The sequence below is a fragment of the Carassius gibelio genome, chromosome B20 (assembly GCF_023724105.1).
Source record: "Carassius gibelio isolate Cgi1373 ecotype wild population from Czech Republic chromosome B20, carGib1.2-hapl.c, whole genome shotgun sequence".
NCBI lineage: Eukaryota > Metazoa > Chordata > Actinopteri > Cypriniformes > Cyprinidae > Carassius > Carassius gibelio.
This window is the reverse complement of record NC_068415.1, coordinates 17,622,606-17,646,938: the sequence shown is the minus strand read 5'-3', so window position 1 is coordinate 17,646,938 and position 24,333 is coordinate 17,622,606. Positions and strand designations below refer to the sequence as shown.

At 38.2% G+C, this 24,333-nt stretch overlaps 2 protein-coding genes across 2 annotated transcripts; both read right to left on the bottom strand.

Moving 5' to 3' along the window:
* Positions 1-210: 210 nt before the first annotated feature.
* On the bottom strand, positions 211-7,910 carry LOC127983535 (cadherin-4-like). The gene is made up of 8 exons (XM_052585728.1): positions 7,812-7,910; positions 4,690-4,812; positions 4,076-4,231; positions 3,616-3,757; positions 3,328-3,497; positions 3,092-3,226; positions 2,391-2,576; positions 211-531 (listed from the first exon to the last, which is right to left on the bottom strand). Exons 1-8 carry the CDS (start codon positions 7,863-7,865, stop codon positions 211-213), a joined length of 1,287 nt encoding a protein of 428 aa, XP_052441688.1. The 5' UTR covers positions 7,866-7,910.
* A 2,998-nt stretch (positions 7,911-10,908) lies between these two features.
* LOC127983534 (desmoglein-2-like) lies at positions 10,909-19,671 on the bottom strand. The gene is made up of 13 exons (XM_052585727.1): positions 19,666-19,671; positions 18,894-19,049; positions 18,433-18,574; positions 18,136-18,305; positions 17,900-18,034; positions 17,192-17,377; positions 16,658-16,974; positions 16,255-16,397; positions 15,764-15,985; positions 15,305-15,544; positions 15,081-15,193; positions 14,713-14,991; positions 10,909-12,033 (listed from the first exon to the last, which is right to left on the bottom strand). Exons 1-13 carry the CDS (start codon positions 19,669-19,671, stop codon positions 11,008-11,010), a joined length of 3,135 nt encoding a protein of 1,044 aa, XP_052441687.1. The 3' UTR covers positions 10,909-11,007.
* Between the last annotated feature and the right edge of the window lie 4,662 nt (positions 19,672-24,333).

Sequence of the window (24,333 nt, the reverse complement as noted above, 5' to 3'; positions counted from 1 at the left end):
TGAAGGATTGAGGTTTATAACATAAAGATTCTGAATAGTTATAAACCTCAAATATAGTATTCAGTCAAATATTGAAAAACTGTATAATGTCAAGGTGTATTAATGCTTCTATACATTTGATATGCATGGCTTGAGTTGTTATGTACTGTACTGCGTATTCGAATCTTGTCTTGAAACTGACTTTATTTTCAAGAAATGCTTGGAGAAAACTTACTTGACTTTTTCTGCTGTTTTGCCTGTGTCTTCTTCTGTAGCAGTGTAGGTGTCAATTACTCTTGGAAAAGAATTTAGGGGGTTCTCAGAAACAGATATAGGCTTGATCTTTGGCCGGAACTTTGGGCTTTCTGGTTTGTTTTTGACACTGATCTTAACTAAGTATTTCTTTTGCTCGGGGACACTGGAGCTTCCTCCAAAAAACACATGTTGACCACCTGCTCCAGAAGCTCCAGCTGCACCTGGTGCTCCTGGAAGAGCTTTGTTTGCAACAACTAGATTCAGGTTCATATCAGATACTGACTCAAAGTCTACAGGCTAGCGGAGAGAACAAGGTGCAATTAGTTGCTCAAATAATAAAAGAAAATCTTATATATATATATATATATATATATATATATATATATATATATATATATATATACAGTATTGTTCAAAATAATAGCAGTACAATGTGACTAACCAGAATAATCAAGGTTTTTCGTATATTTTTTTATTGCTACGTGGCAAACAAGTTACCAGTAGGTTCAGTAGATTCTCAGAAAACAAATGAGACCCAGCATTCATGATATGCACGCTCTTAAGGCTGTGCAATTGGGCAATTAGTTGAATTAGTTGAAAGGGGTGTGTTCAAAAAAATAGCAGTGTGGCATTCAATCACTGAGGTCATCAATTTTGTGAAGAAACAGGTGTGAATCAGGTGGCCCCTATTTAAGGATGAAGCCAACACTTGTTGAACATGCATTTGAAAGCTGAGGAAAATGGGTCGTTCAAGACATTGTTCAGAAGAACAGCGTACTTTGATTAAAAAGTTGATTAGAGAGGGGAAAACCTATAAAGAGGTGCAAAAAATGATAGGCTGTTCACCTAAAATGATCTCCAATGCCTTAAAATGGAGAGCAAAACCAGAGAGACGTGGAAGAAAACGGAAGACAACCATCAAAATGGATAGAAGAATAACCAGAATGGCAAAGGCTCAGCCAATGATCACCTCCAGGATGATCAAAGACAGTCTGGAGTTACCTGTAAGTACTGTGACAGTTAGAAGACGTCTGTGTGAAGCTAATCTATTTTCAAGAATCCCCCGCAAAGTCCCTCTGTTAAAAAAAAGGCATGTGCAGAAGAGGTTACAATTTGCCAAAGAACACATCAACTGGCCTAAAGAGAAATGGAGGAACATTTTGTGGACTGATGAGAGTAAAATTGTTCTTTTTGGGTCCAAGGGCCACAGGCAGTTTGTGAGACGACCCCCAAACTCTGAATTCAAGCCACAGTACACAGTGAAGACAGTGAAGCATGGAGGTGCAAGCATCATGATATGGGCATGTTTCTCCTACTATGGTGTTGGGCCTATTTATCGCATACCAGGGATCATGGATCAGTTTGCATATGTTAAAATACTTGAAGAGGTCATGTTGCCCTATGCTGAAGAGGACATGCCCTTGAAATGTTTTTTTCAACAAGACAATGACCCAAAACACACTAGTAAATGGGCAAAGTCTTGGTTCCAAACCAACAAAATTAATGTTATGGAGTGGCCAGCCCAATCTCCAGACCTTAATCCAATTGAGAACTTGTGGGGTGATATCAAAAATGCTGTTTCTGAAGCAAAACCAAGAAATGTGAATGAATTGTGGAATGTTGTTAAAGAATCATGGAGTGGAATAACAGCTGAGAGGTGCCACAAGTTGGTTGACTCCATGCCACACAGATGTCAAGCAGTTTTAAAAAACTGTGGTCATACAACTAAATATTAGTTTAGTGATTCACAGGATTGCTAAATCCCAGAAAAAAAAAATGTTTGTACAAAATAGTTTTGAGTTTGTACAGTCAAAGGTAGACACTGCTATTTTTTTGAACACACCCCTTTCAACTAATTGCCCAATTGCACAGCCATAAGAGCGTGCATATCATGAATGCTGGGTCTTGTTTGTTTTCTGACAATCTACTGAACCTACTGGTAACTTGTTTGCCACGTAGCAATAAAAAATATACTAAAAACCTTGATTATTCTGGTTAGTCACATTGTACTGCTATTATTTTGAACAATACTGTATATATATATATATATATATATATATATATATATATATATATAAAGAGCACACCCTTATTACACGCCCTGATCTACTTGCTTCCACAAACTTCTTAGAACTGTGTACAAAATAAGCACTGACCTTGTTCAGGTACAAAACACCAATATTTGTCTTTGGATCAGTTTCAATAGAAAAACGTCCATCCTCGTTCCCCGAGACTATTTCAAACTCGGCCAACCAATTGTCTGTCCTCTCTTCGTCATTATCCAGAGCCTGGATCCTCAAAACCTCAACAGGTGCCTCGTTCTCCTCAATACTGGCTGAAAACTATGAAACCAGAAAAAAAAAAAAAATGTTTTTATTTCTCATACTACAGCATTTAATTGAGAGGAATACTCTTGAGACCATTTAAAAGAATATACTTAAGTGCAAACTGAATGTAATGTTTTCAGACACTGTCGCTGCATGTTATTATAATCAAGTACTTTACATGCTCTTTAGCGTTTGGTAGTCAAAACATCAAATGAAGTGTTCTACTTTAAAGCAAGACAAAATATTTTTAACAATTTAAATTACCTATTTAAAATGTACTTTAATGTAAAGCTTAATGCAAAGCACATTTCTTTTAATTGTGTGAACGTTTACTTTCTTTAAATACACTTTAATATTATGTTAAATGCAGTTTTTTTAATTAATAAATAAATAAATTAAGTACACTACAAGTACACAGTGAATACAATTAAATAATTATTTTTCATTATAAGGGTATTAAAAAAATACTTTCATGTAAAAAATGTGAGCTCCTGACTATTCAAGTTACATTAGCCAATGCATATAGTCACCTCATCCTTTTCCAAAGTAGGAATATTGTCATTGACATCCAGGATATCTATAAATACAGTGGCTGTAGCAGAATTTCCTTCAGGGCTTCCATACATGTCAGCAGCTTGCAGCGTAAGAACGAAAGAACTGTGTTCCTGTTCAAGAGAATGGGAACTTGAACATCCAGACGGTTTGGTGGTCACTTTGAAGCTACCAACACTCAAGCTCAAATATCAGTATAAGTAGTAACAAATACCTCTCTGTCAAGTGTTGAGCTCTTCACATAGATTATTCCATTGTCTTTGTCAACAGCAAAGAAAAGCGTGCCATCATTTGGCTCTTGCTTGATCAAGCTGTATGCTATCTTAGTGTGAGGAGTGTCCGGCTCATCTGCATCTTTGGCCACAACTTGTGTTATGAAGGTACCTAGAAAAGAGAGCTATTACAAAAACAAATCTTTCTCAAAAGATCTGTGAGGTGAATTATTGGCCATTCCTAATTTCTTTAGTTTTTGACTATAGCAATGCAGAAATGGCTGGCTCACCAACTGGGCTCCCCTCATAAATGCTGCTTCGTTCTGGCTTGATGAAAACTGGTGAGTTATCATTCTGGTCCTCCACAACAACATTAATTTTAATATTACCTTCAGCTATGGTTTTGTTAGAATACCATGCAGTGCCAATAAGCTACAAGAGAAAAAAAAAATCCTTATAAAAATACTGTAGGAAATAATGTTTGTATTAAATAGAAAAACTGTCTGGAGTTTGTGGGTAGTAAACAGTTTATTAGAAATGTACTGATACTGTGATAATTAATTGCAGTCAACTCAATTATCCAAGTTGTCAATTAGTACATTTCAAGTTGACTAAATTTTTTATCTTTTTTTTTTTTATTTCACTTTTTCTCAGAATCTTAAAACATAGACATTAAGCCTTTGTGACAGTCTATGGTATAACAAATGATCTATACTTTGTATCTTAAATCTATTTGTTTTTAATCCTCACAGTGTAGTATTGTCTCTCCTCACGATCCAGGGGCCGTATAATGTGAACCAGTCCTGTGTATGTGTCTACTACAAAGTAACCAACAGGTGGCTGGTCAGCTCCTGGTCCCCTTAGAGTGTAGTGTAGCTTCATGGTCTCATCATTGTCTGATCGGATCTGAGAAATGACACATTGCGTGGTTAGACTGCTGTCATCTAAAGAGGAGTGTACAAGTCAATAATAATTCAAAAGTTTGTTTAAAATCACATTTAGTATCGTAAATAATTAATCTTACTGTATGAAAAAGAACAAATACTAATATTTTCATTAATTTATGTATAATAAATGACATTTGATCGTAAACCTAAGTGTGATACCATAATTTAGATACATTTCCAACCCTGTAGTCCTCTTATCTATATTCTAGTAGTAATAGTTTGTACTCTGTTTGTGGAAAGCCCTGACAGCTGACTGTGTAACATACGTGTCTTTTAATAGAGAAACTGATTTACTGTGTGAATAAATCAGAAATACTGAATAACTTAATGTTACAATTGAAGATTGTATTAGATTGTAAAGTGCTGTACATGCAATAAGCAGAGAGAATTGCTATATCATATGGTGTTATCTATTACCTTGCCAACATAGGGCAGATGACTGTAGTCTACATTTTCTTTAAACCGTATGGGAGGAACGACCCATTCCCTTTTCTGACGCTGCTTCTGTGAACTGGTCCAGCAGTCGCCAGTGCTCAATATCTGTTAAAAAAATTAGAATAAGAATAAATAAGAATAAAAATATAATTTAATGCACATTTGTAGTATTTATGGCCTGGTGGTTAGGTTTTGCTATGTTTTTAACAGTGATAAGTGCTACATATTTTGGTAACCTTGTGCATTCAAATGTTAGACACAAATATGTAATACCCAAATCATCTGAATGCTGCCTTTTTTATTGTACTTTGCATATTTGAGCTTAATATGAAAATAGAAATTTGAGAGAATCGCATGCCAATGACCAGAAGGCTGTTCTTATGTTAGAGTAACATAGTGAAAACCACATCATATTCTGAATGTAACCGAATGTATCAGATAGAAGAACTCTGTTTCAGGGAAGTGTCAGGATTGGACCTGTTTAGTCATGTGTTTCAGTTCCTGTTTTGCCTTATTTGGTCGGTTTCCTGTCCTTGTTTAGTCTGATTATTAGTTGATTCCCCACATCTGTCTGTTCCTCATTATCTTGTCTTTAAAAACCCTAGTCCTTTCAGTTCTTGTTAGTCGGGTCTACCAGTTTCATATTTGTGGCTTTCTCCTGTTGTCCCTGTTGGAGTTACTCCTGTGTTGGATTAATAAAGACTACTTTGATTATACTTGGTTCTGTGTTCCTTCTGAAAGCGTAGTGTGACAGGAAGTACTGTAAATAGTACCCAAAAAAAAAAAGTTAATTTGTCAAACATTTTACTCAATAATTATAGTCTAGCCAAAATAATCCTTGCATATTTTTTTATACATTGAATTATAGCCTATTTAAAAGTCAGCTATTTGGTGCTTTACATTTATCAACCACTTTTATCCAAAGCGACTTACAGTGCATTTGGTCTACACCCTTTATTTAAATCGGTGTTCAAATGTGTGTTTCCTGGGAATCGAACCCACAGTCTTTTGCGCTGCTAACAAAATAGTTTTAATTATGTGACTCTGTTTGTCAAGATGCTTCACTAAAACCTGAAACTGTTACATTTCAGTAGCATCTGTTTGGCAAGGAACTGATTGTTGCCCATGTTCACACATGAGTCAAGTTTGTCCAACGTTTTATACATATATAAAGGTCATAGACCATATTGATTGACTTGTTACCAGTTGACTGGGAAAAAAAATACTTAAAATTTACAGGACTGTACACTCTCAGAGAGGTACAAAAAAAAATTATGTACAAAATATTCTAATATTTAAAAAAGTTTTTATATGGTGTTCCTGTAGCTCAATTGGTAGAGCATTGCTCAATTGGTAGAGCATCAAGCGCAAGGTTGCGGGTTCGATTCCCCGGGAACACATGATAGGAAAAAATGTATAGCCTGAATGCACTGTAATGTATATAAAACCTTATAAACCTTATATATATATATATATATATATATATATATATATATATATATATATATATATTCTCTATGTAATGTGGTTGCAATTATTAAACAATTCTTCATTTAAATAACTCACTAACTGCTAGGCTACTCTCTATTACTATTTAGAAGGTTTTTTTTTTTTTCAAGTCAAGTCTGCTTTATTGTCATTTTTTCCACATGTAAGTACAGTACATACATACAGAGAATCGAAACTGCGTTACTCTCAGACCCCCGGTGCATACAGATAACATTAACAGTAGAGCCTAAAAATCGAGATCAAATATAAAATATAAGATACAACTATAGAATGATGGAATGTAAAAAAAAAAAAAAAGTTAAATAAAGCAGAGCAAGGCACATGGCAGATAGAATGCAAACCAGTGAAGTGAACAAATAGAGCAGATAATAAATAAATAAATAAATACATATATATTGTTTGTTGTTCAGATGCACTCATTTAAAGCTGAATGAGTGTAAAAAATAAATACATAATAAAAGTTAGTAAAAAGACTGAATCCAGTATTTGGTAATAATTTAACTAGAAATTTAGTTAGTCAAATGCAATAAGATTATGTAGCATTTTCTGGAAGTAGTAAATGTGCTCCGGATCCAAATGATTAGAGTACAACATGAGGGTTTATCTCAACATTTACTAAATCATTTTTACAAAATTAAAAGTTGCATCTGTTAACATTAGTTTTGTTGACATGCACAGAGAGATATTACAACTTAAAGTTGTGCTTGAATTATTTTAGTTTTTGTTACTTCATTGGCGTGTAGGTTTAATCACAAAACAAAGAAAAAAACATCATCATCATCATCATCATCATCATCATCATAAAACTGTGATGTTACAATCATTTCGGTTCCTGTACATGATGTACGTCATTATATTACAGTAATAGAACAACCTTTGTATTAACTTAATATTACACATTTATTGACTTTTAAAATATAATATAATTGGAAACACTTTAAAATAAGGTCCCATTAGTTAAATTATTAAGCTTAACAGACTTAGGTCCATTTTGAACATGAAGGGAACCATGAATTACGCTATTTGCATATTTTTATTTTATTATTATTATTATTTTTTTGCAAATAATATAATATAATATAATATAATATAATATAATATAATAAATATTGATTGATTTAAATTTTTAAGACACAACCATATAAAAAGGCATCTTATATAAGATGGGGAATGTAAAAGCAGTAAAAACATGGGAATATCATAGTAACATAAAAAACTACACTACTACACTACTATAACTACTACACTCATTGATGAGAAGTTGCTGATCAGATACAATATAGTTTAGCTGAAAAATATGACGTTATGACTTATAAATTACTATTATAAATCAACAATTCTTTGGAATCCAAAAAACGTATGTCGATTATGATTGTATTATGAGGGATATCTAACAATTATCAATTATTATTATTAAGAAAATGATCAAGATTTTAATAATGCATTAGTAAGATTGATAAAAGTTTTAGAAGTAGTTTTTAGTTTCATTGTTAGTTCACGTTAACTAATTTTAACAAATGGAGAATACTTGTACACGTTGCCTTTGACAACCTTCCACAATATACACTATAAGTCCGATATCTCTGTCTACTCACCTGCACAGTGAGAAACAACAACAAGCTCAGAGCCAGCGAAGTTTGTGGAAACATCTTCTTAAAGAGATGAGAAAAATGTGTGAGTGAGAGAGTTATCAGTGGCAGAGTTTATCAAACTGACAGTGTTTTTGGCACCACAAAATATAACACCAGCATCTTTTGGTCCGCCCAGAAAAAAAAAAAAAAAGCCTCATCACGTGCTTCTTCAAAGCTGCATTTATGTGTGTGAGTTGGGGAATGACATACTGTATTACCTTAGATCATGTTTCTGCATGAAAGACAGCACAAAGCAATTTCATAAATAAATAATTACACTCTTTACATTTATTTAGTTATATATATATATATATATATATATATATATATATATATATATATATACTTATTAGTTACTGGCCAAGCAACACATTATGAAGTAATTGTTGTTTAGAAATGTTTGGGTGTTTTGAAAGTTAGTTACAACAGTTCTAAGGAATTCCTCTTGTTCACATCCAACCCATAACAGCTAATGGGGAATGTTTTCCAAGAAACCATCTGAAAAACCTGATCAAATTAGATTAGTTTTTTTGTTTAAACCAATGCGAGGAATGCATCACATTTATGTCGTTGAGTTCTGAAGAAGAAACCCTAGATACTTTCTTTTTCCAAGGTAAAAGTCATTAAAGAAATTACACGTTTTCTTTAGCAGATGTCTGTCTTTGATTTTAACAACTTTCATAACTAATAGGTTCAAACACACAAAGCAGTTTCTTATGAAGTTACCTGACGCTGGAATGTATTAGATTTCATTTAACATTTATTGACTCATCAAAGTCAATTAAAAAAATAATAATAATAAATCCCTTTCACTGAACTTATGAAGGCCATCCATAAAATGACCTTTTAAAATCTCCAATGTTCATTTCTAAAATATAATACAGTATGCAAAAGTATATTGTAAAAATTAAGAATATATTTTTGCATTATTATTGCAGCTGGATGCAGTCATTGCATGGCAATGTGCATTGGCTAGTTTAGTTTACACTCAAAGTGGATTGGTCTCTCTAAGAGAGATCCCATTACTGACATGATGTCTCTGTTCCCTTCTTCAGGGAACGACGGTTACATACCTAACAAGATGTTTGTATCTCACAATTCAGACTTTTTTCTCAGACTTCTAAATTTGTTATTTCACAGTTCTGACTTTATATCTCTAAAAATCTTATTTAACTTCTAAATTATTATTCTTTTTATTTTTTTTATTTTTTTTTATTCCATTGCAGAAATGACTTCAACCCAGGATATTATCACATTAAAATATCTATTTTCCCAATTATAAAAATGAAGCATGGCAGAAAGTGTACATGATTGATAAGGATTGTCTGTATTATTTTTTAATAGTCTTGTTATCAGTGATGGGAAAAGTTACTTTTAAAAGTAATACATTACAATACTGCGTTACTCCCTAAAAATTCTAACTAATTAAATGTTTATGGAAAGTAATGTGTTTTGTTACTTTTGAGTTACATTTAAAATTTGGGCAGGACTCACTTGTTTGTTTTTAATATAAAAATATAGTTCTACTTTTACAAATGTAGAATGAGGTGAAAGTTCAACACTATCAATAACAAAATTGAAACACAAATGTGTCATTTATGCTTATTAGTGTGGTAAAAATCTGCAGCAAATACATTGGTTAATAAAATGGGATACAATAAAATTATTGAAGGTTTGTTTAATATTCTGAGTTTGCATTTTGAGAAATACTGAATCTATTTTTGTGCAGATGAGTAAATACATGTCCATATTTAGTCTAGAACTACAGTAACGTCATGTTCACACAGTGCACACACTGCCTCGATTTCTCTCAACATGGCAACATGAGAGCTGTCAGTCAAGACATGGGAAACAAAGTAACTGGTGCTACTGTTTTGAAAAAGAAACCCAGCCATGGGTTGTTCTTGCCAATTTTATTGTCTGAAACTGAGCTTGTGAAATTCCTGGAGGAATGGATGGCCTCCCTTGAATTACTAGTTTACAGATTCAAGTTTTTGTTAACACTTGCCCAAAGACACAGTTTTACACAACGGATGACATTTAAAAGACTTTTTATTGTCTTTTAGAATTCTGTTCTACAGTGAAACATATGAAACATTTATAAAATCAGCATTAAAAAAATATGTTCTAAACAGTTTTACGCTGCTTTACAATATTGACCCCTGAAAAAAGTTTCTCTGTGAAAAGTAGTGACACACTTTCCCAGCATGTAGCTGATGAGTCGGTTTCTGGGAAAGTTGGAAACCACTAGCCAACCCTTCAAAAAAAAAAAAACTTCAAGAAAATAAAATATTTTTTGTACCAAACCAGAGCTGTGAATAGAAGAAAAAAATAAAAAAAAAACAGCACCAATTATTATTATTATTTTTTGTATTTAGCATTAAATTCCAACGACTAAACAAAAGAAATGTGCTTTTGCTACTGTATTCTTAATACAAAAGCTTTTTTTTTTGAGAAAACATTGTTACATTCATTTCATACATATGATCATTATTGCTTGGAATGCGGGTTCTTATTTAACCACACTGCAAAGAGAAACCACAAGCTTCTAAACACAGACTTACTGATCAGACTTCATACTGGATTACAAACAGTAACTAAGAAGAGGAATGAAAGCTAGTGTAAAAATGCAAATCCTACCGGTGCTGGTTAACACACTGATCATTTTTATAAACAGCTTCCCAAAATATACATTGCAGCAACTGATTCATGAATTGTCTTTTACAGCACTATACTTTTCTTAAACAAACAAAATCAAATAAAAACATCTGTCCTTCTATAGTCTTTTGAATCGACTCAGCTGCTTTCTGGCTGTGTTTATGTTCTCATATATCTGCACTTAGCTTTCTGCTGATTTGCATGAACTGAACAGGAATGGCCTCAGGACAACTTGTGCATATTTTCCGCAAACAACAGACTTTACAGAGGACACACTGAATACACACGTACAGTAACATATAATTTATAGGCATGGGGATAAATGAAAATCAAGTATAATGCACTACACATACAGAGAAGTAAACCTCAAGGTAGTCTATTAAAAACCAGTTTTTCTAGCATTATTTGCATATTCTATGTAACCTAACATGGTAACAGCATGAAACTCTAATGATTTGCACGCATGAGCTCTGAAGACAAGTACTGAATGAGTGTTATATTATTACTTGACACTTTGTGTTGTCACAACCTTTCTCTCCTGAACAACGACTTTATGTGACGATGGGTTTTGGTTAATCTGGACAGATGACCCACCTAATCCGATGCTACTGACCGACCCTGTGGACATCATCCCCCTTTGAACCCCCCCACCTGATCCCCCTTCGCTGTCCATATAAAGGACATTTTGAGATCCACCCTGAGTGGAAACACCTTTTTTGAGGGACCCCTGAATCACCTGACCCCCTTGTCCTTCCATGACTAGCAGGCCCTGAGATCCAGCAACCCCTCTCCGAAGCGTCCCCTGAAGGACTTGACCGCTCGTGGCTCCCCCATCCACCAGGAACATTTGTGACCCGGACATATTACCTGTGTGCAGCATCCCAGCCTGAGCAGGTGCCCCCCCGTCCACAAGCACCATTCTCTCGCCGCGGGTCAGGGTATTCGTAGCTATGTTGGCGCCCTGGACTACAACCCCCTCGGCTACCGGGCCGCTGTTCAGCACGTACATGTTCTGTCCCACGGCGGGCCTTTCAGCGAGCAGTGCTGTGCTGGGCTGCGGCTCCACCATGTAGTACATTGGCTGCGGTTGCACCAGGAGCGTTTGAGCCGGTTGGACACTTGTAAACACTGTGGGTCGGCTGTCCGTGACCATGACGTTCTCCACACGGGTAGATGATGTCGTAGCCGTGTTGGAAGCTACATTCAGTGCGTTTAAAAATAAAGCTCTGTTAATGGTAATATTCACAGGATTTATAACGTTGGTTGATGAAGACACCACCTCGGTACGGCCCCCCGTGGGTTTGGGAGGAAGAGGAAGAGGAAGAGGAGCAGGGACCTCGCTCTTTTTACCTCCACATATTTCAGCGAGAGTAGTGAACTTGGGCCCGAGGTCATTGAGAAACTCTAGGTCATTGTTATCTTCGAGGATGCTGCAGCAGCCCACAGAGCCCACAGGAGAGCCCTTCCCTTCATAGTCATATGCCTTAGACTCGTTCTTAGCATATCCATCCTCCATTGCATGGCTTTTCTGTAACACACATAGAGCAAAACATATATATATATATATATATATATATATATATATATACACACACACACACACACACACACACACACACACACACATATATATATATATATATATATATATATATATATATATATATATATATACACATGTGAGCTACATAAATAATACAATACAGCAATATAATAATAGTATGATAATGATAGCGTGATAGATTGAACAAGTATAAATAGAATGATGAAATGATAGAACAGTAGATAAAAAGAAATAATTAAAAACTTTTTTTATTGGAGTTATGAGTTACTTTTTTTATGGGAGTTTTTGAGAGTGCTTGAACTCGCTAGCCTAACTACGTCAGACTTCGTACTTCTGCTCAATTTCAGTTAGCTTCTGAACTCAGTCTGAGACAGCAAACAACAAATCTCCCAGTTTTCCTCCGGCTCCGCACCAGCCGGCCAATTAACGAACAGAGGGCAGACTGAGAGACATCACATAGACGCTAAGCGCAGAATTTAAGATTGTAGTTTAGGTTATGGAAATCGAAAACGACAGCGGACATGAAGACAGATGACAGAGATGCTATTCACTCTGTTGTGGAGAATATTCCCGGCATTCAGCAACTGAAGCCCGAACAAGAAGAGTGTTTGTTTCACATTTTGAATGGAAGTGATGTTGTGGCCCTACTCCTGACAGGTTTTGGGAAACGTTTAATTTATCAACTGTTACCGATCGTCATCAAGAAACTGGGGAGGCCAAAGTCCGGCAAGGCGATAAATGTGATATTGCCCACCTTGGTTGCACTCATGCAGGATCAGGTTAAGGAGGCAGCAAAACTCACTCGATGAATTTGTTTTCACAGCATATCTGTGTTTACTGCAGAAGTTTGAGGCGGTTGAGCCGGCACATAACACACATCATAACCAAATATTATGTGATTGGCTTACGGGTACACCAATGATTTTAAACTTCAAAAAAGCCCCCCCACCCCACGAGAAAGTTAAATGCCTGTCAATTATGCCCTTCCAGACTCTGTCTACGAAGCAAAGCGAAGTAGAAGAGTTTGGTATTACCAGGCTATGAACTCGCTGGACTGAAGTGAAAATGTTCTTTGATAATGTAAAGGTTTAAATTAAATTCACATTAAATATGAAGTCAGCGTATTAAACTATTCATGGAATGACACCTATATCTGTTACTTAAGTAAAATTATGGATTTTTATGGAAAGTTAATAGATTACAATTAGTCTACTTTGCCCATCGCCTATTATAGATAAACTAACATAATCTATAAAGGTTTAAAATGTATTTACTTAAACATATTTAAGAATCAGTATATTTTTTATGATATATTTGTGGAATATTTCAAATGAAAATAAACTATTAATAAAACCCCTGCTGAAAAAAACAACCCATGAACCCTGTTGGCCACTACTGGAAATTGGTTGTTTTTGTATTGGTGGCTTGTTAAAACCAATAAATCCTAATGGAATTTGTCCCAAAACACACTACAGAACAAAACTTTTTTAATGGTTAAATGTTGATGGTTTGTAATGTTTGTATTGGTATTTGTAGTGGAAATCATTAAACTTTTCTGTGATGGGTTAAGGCTTTTTTCTTTTCTTTTCTTTTTTTTTTCTGTAGGGACATAAGCCTATTTCTGTTATACTGTTATACAGTGGTATTGTGGCTGCTGTGTGTCACATGACAAACATGAGAGCCAACCCTCCCTTCATGCCCCTCAAAAATGATGCCCCTGACACTACAATACAAATTATTTGTCATATGAATGAAAAATGATGAAACATTCATTTTAGTTGAAATTGTTATGGATTATGTCTATAGATTGCAGTGATACATAACATGGTGAAAATGACTGAATTAATAATATTTAAAGGTTAATATTTATAGGTTAAGATGAATTTTTTTAATTGTGCCCCCTAAAAGCACAAGTGGCCCCTTTCTGCCCCTCCTCCTCAGTTACTGTGGTCTAGAACCGCCACTGCTTTGCATTGAATGGGTGCCATTAGGATGAGAGTCCAAACAGCTCATAAAAACTTCACAATAATCCACAAGTAATCCACACACAGCAGCAGCCAATCAATTAACATCTTGTAAAGCAAAAAGCTGTATGTTTGTAATAATAAAGTCCATGTATTGTAACTTTATACCATTGCTTCTGGCCAAAATATATAATCCATAAATCCACAGATGCAGATCTTTGTTGGCCTGTTTCTGCTTATAAGCAGTGCTTGAACTGTGCATATTTCTCTCCTGATTCAGACAAGATGACCTTTTCACTTCATGAATTGTATTTTATCTGGAAGCAATGGTTTTAAGTTAAAAACATCTTAATAATAAATTAATTTATTACAAACACGTAGCTTGTCACTTCACAAGATGTTGACTGATTGACTGATTGAGTTGTGTGGATTACTTGTAGGTTATTGATGTATTCATCAGCTGTTTGGACTCTCAATCTAATGTCACCCATTACTCTAGATCCTATGGTGAGCAAGTGATGTAATACTAAATTTCTGCAAATCATTTGGATGAAGAATCAAACCAATCTGCATCTTGGATTTTAGATCTTCTGCAAATTAAAATTTTTGAGTGAACTATTCCTTTAAGTACACCTCAATACATTACAATAATTAAATACAATTAAATAAAATCACATACATGTTCAAGGTATTTTTTTAGGAATGCATCAAGCGAGATTTGTTCTTCTTGCCACCTTGCAGAGTTTACCATGTTCATGTCGTTGTAAAAGCCTCCAAATGCACTCATCTGCATAATGTTATAATTGTTATTTACAGCATGGTTTGACAAGGGGACCTGAATTTCATCTGCTGGGATATTAGAGTTTGCTTCCACCATTCTTAAAGGTTCTTGGAATAATTGTATTTTATTGAGACCTTCATTGTAGAGTTTTGGTGGGATTTTCATCTGAGGAATATCCTGCAAGAGAAACAGAATCAGTTGACACACAATACTAGTGTTTTACTCTTGTAGTATAACCTGTGCAAGATCATGAAGGGATTTTTTACTATCTCTGTTGCTTTTCCTTCTGTGCAATAGGAGATAAGATATTGCTTGGTTTCAATTGGCATTTCAGTAAAATGATTCCCAAATTCACATTTTATGATGGCCATGGGGACCACTAAAAATAGAAAAAGACAAACAAACACATTTAAGAAGTGTCTGTTTTACAGTGTTACCACTAATAATAAATTTACAGTTGTACACCAAAGCAAAGTATACTCATTCTCACAGATCAGACAGAGGAATCCTAGAATTAGGAAACTGATTCCTGCTGCTCCAAAACTGGCTGATGTAGTGTGTATAGCCGCCACTTTTGAACCACAAAACATTCCTTCAGAGCAAGTGCAAACCTCTAAACGGAGGACTTGCTCATCGGGGCAGACCAGTCCTTGCTTGTCTCTGATCTCCATGGTAACTTCATAAAAACCAGGCCATAAGTCATCTTCAGCGAGCAGTGAAGCACTTACATCTGTAGAGGACAGGAACATTGAGAGACTTGACTATTGTTTTACAATGAACAAGAATGGTTATCATCTTCTGTATACATGATTGTTTTCAGTTTATTGTAAAAATATATATAAAAAAAATAATAATAATAATTTTAGATCACTAGGATAGTGATAGTACATTTGTTTCAAAATCCAGAAACTTGCAAATAAATAATATCATCTATATTATTTGGTATTACCATTTATTTGCTGCAGGTTCCATTTGCCCTTTGTCTTCTCTTGAATCAATCTGAACTCTAGTGGAGCTCCGTTGGGATCTGAATCTCCATCTTCTGCTGTGACACTGACCATGCTGGCATCACTGCAGACGATCTGCACATTATCAAGGAGTTTGGGGCAGTTATCATTCAGGTCTTCCACCTGCAAAGCTATAGTCCCTGTAGACGTCTGAGAGTGCAGTTCTAAAATGTATAACAAACAGAAAACACGTTACAGTTAACCTACTTAAATCATATTTTACTGTTTCACATGTACACTCATTTGCTACTGTTTAAAAAGCATCCCAACATCATAATGTTGAAGAAATCTTACTGTGCGCAAAGGCTGGTGACTGTCCTATTTGTGTAAATTGTCAATAACGCTAATGAAAAAATCTATTAGGTGTGACAATCATTTAACTAGCGGTGTAAATATTCCCAACACAATGCTCTGACTTGTTGCTCATACTAACCATCTGTAATGCAGAGGATCTTGGCATAGTAGGTCCCATTTATCACAAATGGAGACTCACGATCTGGTACCTTGTTCAATTTGATCTCAGCCGTATCCATGTCAATAGAAATCCAGTTGTCAGGGTCATATCCTTTTGCATATCTAAACAAACATGGACCACTACATTATTGCAATTTTAAATTCTACTTTTGGTTTAGCAGTTTGAAGGATTGAGGTTTATAACATAAAGATTCTGAATAGTTATAAACCTCAAATATAGTATTCAATCAAATATTGTAAAACTGTACATTTCCTTCTATACATTTGATATGCATGGCTTGAGTTGTTATGTACTGTACTGCGTATTCGAATCTTGTCTTGAAACTGACTTTATTTTCAAGACTTGCTTGGAGAAAACTTACTTGACTTTTTCTGCTGTTTTGCCTGTGTCTTCTTCTGTAGAAGTGTAGGTGTCAATTACCCTTGGAAAAATATTTAGGGGGTTCTCAGATACAGATATAGGCTTGATCTTCGGACGGAACTTTGGGCTTTCTGGTTTGTTTTTGACACTGATCTTAACTAAGTATTTCTTTTGCTCGGGGACACTGGAGCTTCCTCCAAAAAACACATGTTGACCACCTGCTCCAGAAGCTCCAGCTGCACCTGGTGCTCCTGGAAGAGCTTTGTTTGCAACAACTAGATTCAGGTTCATATAAGATACTGACTCAAAGTCTACAGGCTAGCGGAGAGAACACGGTGCAATTAGTTGCTCAAATAATAAAATAAATTCTTATACTGTATATATATATATATATATATATATATATATATATATATATATATATATATATATAACATCCTAACAAATGGGTAAACAGCACACCCTTATTACATTTCAGCCCTGATCTACTTGCTTCCACAAACTTCTTAGAACTGTGTACAAAATAAGCACTGACCTTGTTCAGGTACAAAACACCAATATTTGTCTTTGGATCAGTTTCAATAGAAAAACGTCCATCCTCGTTCCCCGAGACTATTTCAAACTCGGCCAACCAATTGTCTGTCCTCTCTTCATCATTATCCAGAGCCTGGATCCTCAAAACCTCAACAGGTGCCTCATTTTCCTCAATACTGGCTGAAAACTATGAAACCAGAAAAAAAAAATGTTTTATGACCACTTTTTCTTATACTACAGCATTTAATTGAGAGGAATACTCTTGAGACCGTTTAAAAGAATATACTTAAGTGCAAACTGAATGTAATGTTTTCAGACACTGTCGCTGCATGTTATTATAATCAAGTACTTTACATGTTCTTTAGCGTTTGGTAGTCAAAACATCAAATGAAGTGTTCTACTTTTAAAGCAAGACAAAATATTTTTAACAATTTAAATTACTTTTTTTTAAATGTACTTTAATGTAAAGCTTAATGTAAAGCACATTTATTTTAATTGTGTGAACGTTTACTTTCTTTAAATACACTTTAATATTATGTTAATTGCAGTTTAAAAAATAAATTAATAAATTAATAAATTAAGTACACTACAAGTACACAGTGAATACAGTTAAACAATTATTTTTCACAAGGGTATTAAAAAAAGACTTTCATGTAAAAAATGTGAGCTCCTGACTATTCAAGTTACATTAGCCAATGCACATAGTCACCTCATCCTTTTCCAAAGTAGGAATATTGTCATTGACATCCAGGATATCTATAAATACAGTGGCTGTAGCAGAATTTCCTTCAGGGCTTCCATACATGTCAGCAGCTTGCAGCGTAAGAACGAAAGAACTGTGTTCCTGTTCAAGAGAATGGGAACTTGAACATCCAGACGGTTTGGTGGTCACTTTGAAGCTACCAACACTCAAGCTCAAATATCAGTATAAGTAGTAACAAATACCTCTCTGTCAAGTGTTGAGCTCTTCACATAGATTGTTCCATTGTCTTTGTCAACAGCAAAGAAAAGCGTGCCATCATTTGGCTCTTGCTTGATCAAGCTGTACACTATCTTAGTGTGAGGAGTGTCCAGCTCATCTGCATCTTTGGCCACAACTTGTGTTATGAAGGTACCTAGAAAAGAGGGCTATTACAAAAACAAATCTTTTGCACAAGATCTTTGAGGTGAATGATGGGTCATTCCTAATTTCAGAAAATCAAACAGTTTTTGACAATAACAATGCAGAAATGGCTGGCTCACCAACTGGTCTCCCCTCATAAATGCTGCTTCGTTCTGGCTTGATAAAAACTGGTGAGTTATCATTCTGGTCCTCCACAACAACGTTGATTTTAATATTATCTTCCGCTATGGTTTTGTTAGAATACCATGCAGTGCCAATAAGCTACAAGAGAAAAAAATGGTTATGAAAATACTATAGGAAATAATGTTTGTATTAACTACAAAAAAATCTGTCTGGAGTTTTGGAGCGAAACACAGTTTATTAGAAATATATTGATATGGGATAATTAACTGTAGTCAACTCAATTATCCAAGTTGTCACTTAGTACATTTCAAGTTGACTAAATTTAAAATCTTTAGGTAGCAATAACTTTTTTTTTTATTCAACTTTTTCTCAGAATCTTGAAATATTGACATATAGCCTTTGTGATAACAAATGATCTATACTTTGTATCTTAAATCTATATGTTTGTAATCCTCACAGTGTAGTATTGTCTCTCCTCACGATCCAGGGGCCGTATAATGTGAACCAGTCCTGTGTATGTGTCTACTACAAAGTAACCAACAGGTGGCTGGTCGGCTCCTGGTCCCCTTAGAGTGTAGTGTAGCTTCATGGTCTCATCATTGTCTGATCGGATCTGAGAAATGACACATTGCGTGGTTAGACTGCTGTCATCTAAAGAGGAGTGTACAAGTCAATAATAATTCAAAAGTTTGTTTAAAATCACATTTAGTATCGTAAATAATTAATATCATTCAAGAGTCTAACTCATGTGTTAAAATGAAATTCAGTTCATATTACTAAGGATTAACTGATTTAAATGACCAAAATTATGATATTTATCTCTGCACAGTCCTGTTACCACACAGTTTTTATAATTACACATTTTTTAAAGACACTGATAATAATGATTCTGTGGTGAAGTAAATACTACAGAAAAAAATATATAATTTTTACATGAAATTAGTATTAATTAAAAAAGTTAATTCTATTTTAGTACTGAATTCAAGAAATTGTAGAGATTGATGTGTAAATCAATGTTATAAAATTAAGTAAAACCTACTCAACTTTTTTTTTTCCATCATTCACTGGAGCATGAAACATGAATAAGGTGTTTGCTGTTTTCTGTATTTACACTGTTTTATCATTGCTTTTGATGTTAGGTTTAGTAATTTGCCATTTTGCTACATGTGGAGTAAATCTTTTGCTCAAAATGAAACATTCATACTCAAAAACAATCCACATAATGTTACCGTCATGGGTACCAGGTATTGAAGTCTCTGTGTTCGGGCTTGAGCGAATGGTTCATCTGTGTGCTGTTCTGACGTGCGCTTTTTCTGAGCAAACTCAAAGCATACGCAGGAAAACGACTAACTGTGCCTGATTACTGAACTAAGTTATGTTCTGTGTTAATACCTTCCTTTTGCTTTACCTCATCTTACTGTTTGAAAAAGATCAAACAAATACTAATATTTTCATTAATTTATGTATAATAAATGACATTTGATCGTAAACAAAAGTGTGATACCATAATTTAGATACATTTCCAACCCTGTAGTCCTCTTATCTATATTCTAGTAGTAATAGTTTGTACTCTGTTTGTGGAAAGCCCTGACAGCTGACTGTGTAACATACGTGTCTTTTAATAGAGAAACTGATTTACTGTGTGAATAAATCAGAAATACTGAATAACTTAATGTTACAATTGAAGACTGTATTAGATTGTAAAGTGCTGTACATGCAATAAGCAGAGAGAATTGCTATATCATATGGTGTTATCTATTACCTTGCCAACATAGGGCAGATGACTGTAGTCTACATTTTCTTTAAACCGTATGGGAGGAACGACCCATTCCCTTTTCTGACGCTGCTTCTGTGAACTGGTCCAGCAGTCGCCAGTGCTCAATATCTGTTAAAAAAAAAAAATAGAATAATAATAATAAATAATGATAAATAATAATAAAAATATAATTTAATGCACATTTGTAGTATTTATGGCCTGGTGGTTAGGTTTTGCCATGTTTTACATAGTGCTACATATTTTGGCAACTTTGTGCATTCAAATGTAAGACACACATAGTTAATACCCAAATTATCTGAATGCTGCCTTTTTTATTGTATTTTGCATATTTGAGCTTAATATGAAAATAGAAATTTGAGAGAATCACATGCCAATGACCAGAAGGCTGTTCTTATGTTAGAGTAACATAGTGAAAACCACATCATATTCTGAATGTAACACTGAATGTATCAGATAGAAGAAGTCTGTTTCAGGGAAGTGTCAGGATTGGACCTGTTCCCTTTCAGTCGGTCTAGTTCGAATGGGATCTAGTCTAGTACGAATGGGATCTCGCCCGAGAGCCCAATCACCTTCGAGTGGTACAAAACGAGCCAATGGTACACAAAGTACCTTGGTCTGCGGAATTTGCATCGCGAGCTCCACCCCGCAGAGCGGGTATATAAGGAGCAATGCGAGCAACTCGCATTCAAGCTTTCGCTTCGGAGCCGAGCACATCGCTTGCTGCAATCACCGGAGTGTTTACAAGCAAGAGCTGGTGTTGGTGTGACGGCGCGATTCAGCGGTTCGTCTGGGTTTCCTGTGACAGCTCCCGCGTTCCCCTAAGCGCTTCAACACCTCTAAAAGAGACAATTTCTCTCACAAAAGAGATACGGGCCGATTTGCGTCTTATTAAAGATGTCATTTCGCCCGTGTATTTCTGGGTGTGGTCGATATATCGCTCCTCGTGACAGTCACGATCGCTGTGTCACGTGTCTGGGCTTCCAGCACGCTGAGATTGCGTTCGCGGATGGCTCATGTTCTCATTGCGGGGACATGACCATCTCGGCGTTGAGATCGAGACTCGATTACCTTAAGAGGTATAGAGTCCCCTCTGCCACACCCCGTTCTAGCTCTTCTTCTCGTAAGAGGGCTACTTCGGCTGGTGGCCAGGGTGATCTGAGGGTTACCGTGTGGGCTTCCCCGACGAGCGAACCTCCTCGGGCCACACCCCCCTCACATACGCCGCAGCCGGTTGAGTTCCCGGATGAGTTTGCTGGACCCTCTCAGGCTCCTGACATCTCATTCGGGGCTCGCAAAGAGGACCGTATGTCGATCGCCGCATCACAAGGCGGGCTTGAGTCCTCGGGAGATGAGGGTTCGGCTGCGTTGCCTCCCTCGGGAGTGCCAGCGTTGTCCGAGTCCGATCCCGAGCTGACGGCCGTGCTTTCCCGGGCAGCGGAGAGCATCGGGCTTGAGTGGAATCCTCCACCCTGTCCCGAGCGCTCGAGGCTGGATGATTGGTTCCTGGGGGCTGCTCATGCGGATCGCCAGCATCCCCTCTCTGGTTCCTTTCTTCCTGGAAGTGCACCAGGAAGTAACTAGTTCATGGAAGGCACCTTTAACTGCCCAAAACCGTTTTGGTTCTTCCTCCGCCTTCACTGCCCTCGATGGCGGGGCGACCAAGGGGTATGCTGGGATTCCCCCGGTGGAGCGTTCTGTTGCGATGCAGCTGTGTCCACAGAGCGCCTCCGCTTGGCGTGGTGGTCCCAAGCTGCCCTCCAAGGCCTGTAAGTTCTCATCCACGCTTGTGGCCAAGGCTTACAGAGCTGCGGGCCAGGCCGCTTCTGCCCTGCATGCCATGGCCTCACTTCAAGTCTATCAGGCCTAGCTGCTCCGGCAGCTGCACGAGGGCGGTGCTGACCCAAGGGTTTTGCAGGAGGCACGCACTGCTACCGACCTCGCTCTCCGGGCGACGAAGGTCACTGCGCGCTCCTTGGGTCAGGTGATGTCCACTTTGGTGGTCCAGGAGCGCCACCTATGGCTGAACCTGGCAGACATGAGGGAGTCTGATCGGGCTCAGCTCCTCAACTCCCTGGTCTCCCAGGATGGCCTCTTCAGCGACACGGTAGAGAGCTTTGCCCAGAAGTTCTCTGCCGCCCAGAAGCAGTCTGAGGCCATCAGACACATCCTGCCCCGGCGGCCCACTGTTGCTTCCACCCCGCCGCCGGCGCAACCTCAGCATGCTCGTCGAAGAGGGCGCCCCCCTGCGGCCTCCTCCACTCCCGCTCGGCCACAGCAGCAGCCTTCACCCCGGCCGCAGCGAGGAGATGGCCGGCAGAAGGGCGGCGCAACTCGTCTCTGCCCCTAAACCTGCCAAACGCCAGGCCAAGCGGCGTTCCTGAGACGGGCGGCCCGAGTTGGAGATGTCAGCTCATCAGGAGATGGTAGCAGGACCACTCCTTCCCCCGGAGGAGGGCCGGGGGAGAATCCTTTGTTCTCGTTTTCTTTTTGTTCCGCCACTGGCCCGGTGGCCGGTGGTACCCAAACCTTCACTAAAAGAGCTGTTTCCTCTACCTCTGGGTCCCAAGAGGCCACGAATGACGCTTTCGACGTGCTTCCTCGCCGCTCTCGTTCTCCTCTCCCCTTGCCAGTTTCCATGCAAAGACAGCTCAAGAACGCTTCGCCTTCTCATGCCCTCTTTGCCACGTGGAGTCAGATGAGTGCCCGCACTCCACCCCCGCTAAGGGACACTATGCCTTCCATGACGGGGCTGTCTGCTCCACCACGCTGCCCCACTGTGGGTACGCCTGTAGTCCAATTGACCCTGCTGGTTTGGTTCCTGGGAGCCTGGCTAGAGCTCCCCAGGCCTTCCCGCTGGCTCATCCAGACGCTCAGGCTCGGCTACGCGATTCAGTTCGCCCGGCGTCCCCCCAGGTTTCGGGGTGTCCAAGCGACGATGGTGGGCAAAGATGCCCCTGTCATGCACGCGGAGGTCGCGACCCTGCTGGCAAAGAGCGCAATAGAGCCGGTCCCTCCAGCCAACATGAAGTCCGGCTTTTACAGCCCTTACTTTATAGTACCCAAGAAGACAGGTGGGTTACGGCCAATCCTGGACCTGCGTGCCTTGAACCGAGCTCTGCACAGACTCCCGTTCAAGATGCTAACGCCCAAGCGCATTTTCGAATGCATTCGTCTGATGGATTGGTTTGCAGCGATCGACCTGAAGGACGCGTACTTTCATGTCTCCATTCTTCCTTGACACAGACTGTTTCTTCGGTTTGCTTTCGAGGGGCAGGCATATCAGTTTCTCTCATTCGGGTTGGCCCTGTCTCCCCGCGTCTTTACGAAGGTCGCGGAGGGAGCCCTGGCTCCTCTCAGGGAACAAGGTGTCCGTATCAACTACCTCGATGACTGACTGATCCTAGCTCACTCTCGAGAGCGGTTGTGCAAGCACAGGGATCTGGTGCTCAGACACCTCGCCCGACTGGGTCTTCAGGTCAACTGGGAAAAGAGCAAACTCTCCCCTGTGCAGAGGATCTCTTTTCTCGGTATGGAAATAGACTTGTTCGCCATGTTTGCGCAGCTTACAAACGAGCGCGCGCAGTCACTGCTGAATTGCCTGAGACAATTCGAGGGCAAAAGAGCGGTTCCACTGAAACTGTTTCAGAGGCTCTTGGGGCATATGGCGTCCGCGGTGGCAGTCATATCGCTCGGGCTACTCCATATGAGACCGCTTCAGCACTGGCTTCACGACCGAGTCCCGAGATGGGCATGGCAACAGGGCACGCTCCGAGAGACCATCACTCCGGCCTGCCGCCGATACTTAACCCCGTAGTTGGACCCCTCGTTTCTACGGGCTGGCGTGCCCCTAGAACCGGTGTCCAGACATGTTGTTGTATCAACAGATGCCTCTGCCACGGGCTGGGGTGCCATGTGCAATGGGCATGCTGCGTCAGGCTCCTGGACAGGACCCCGACTTCAGTGGCATGTCAATTGCCTCGAGTTTCTAACAGTACATCTTGCTCTGCACCGCTTCAGGGCCCTGCTGAAGGACAAGCACGTTCTGGTCCGTACGGACAACACTGCGACCGTAGCATACATCAACTGTCAGGGAGGTCTACGCTCCCGCCGCATGGTGCGC

Excerpts from the sequence above, each read along its gene's own strand:
- LOC127983535 (XM_052585728.1), bottom strand. The coding sequence starts at position 7,865 with ATGTTTCCACAAACTTCGCTGGCTCTGAGCTTGTTGTTGTTTCTCACT. Across the intron at positions 4,813-7,811 it reads TGTTGTTTCTCACTGTGCAG|ATATTGAGCACTGGCGACTG; the intron begins GTGAGTAGACAG and ends TTTTTTTAACAG. Across the intron at positions 3,498-3,615 it reads TTATGAGGGGAGCCCAGTTG|GTACCTTCATAACACAAGTT; the intron begins GTGAGCCAGCCA and ends TCTCTTTTCTAG.
- LOC127983534 (XM_052585727.1), bottom strand. Across the intron at positions 18,575-18,893 it reads AGGAGAGACAATACTACACT|CTTATTGGCACTGCATGGTA; the intron begins GTGAGGATTACA and ends TTTCTCTTGTAG. Across the intron at positions 15,986-16,254 it reads GATCCTCTGCATTACAGATG|AACTGCACTCTCAGACGTCT; the intron begins GTTAGTATGAGC and ends TATACATTTTAG.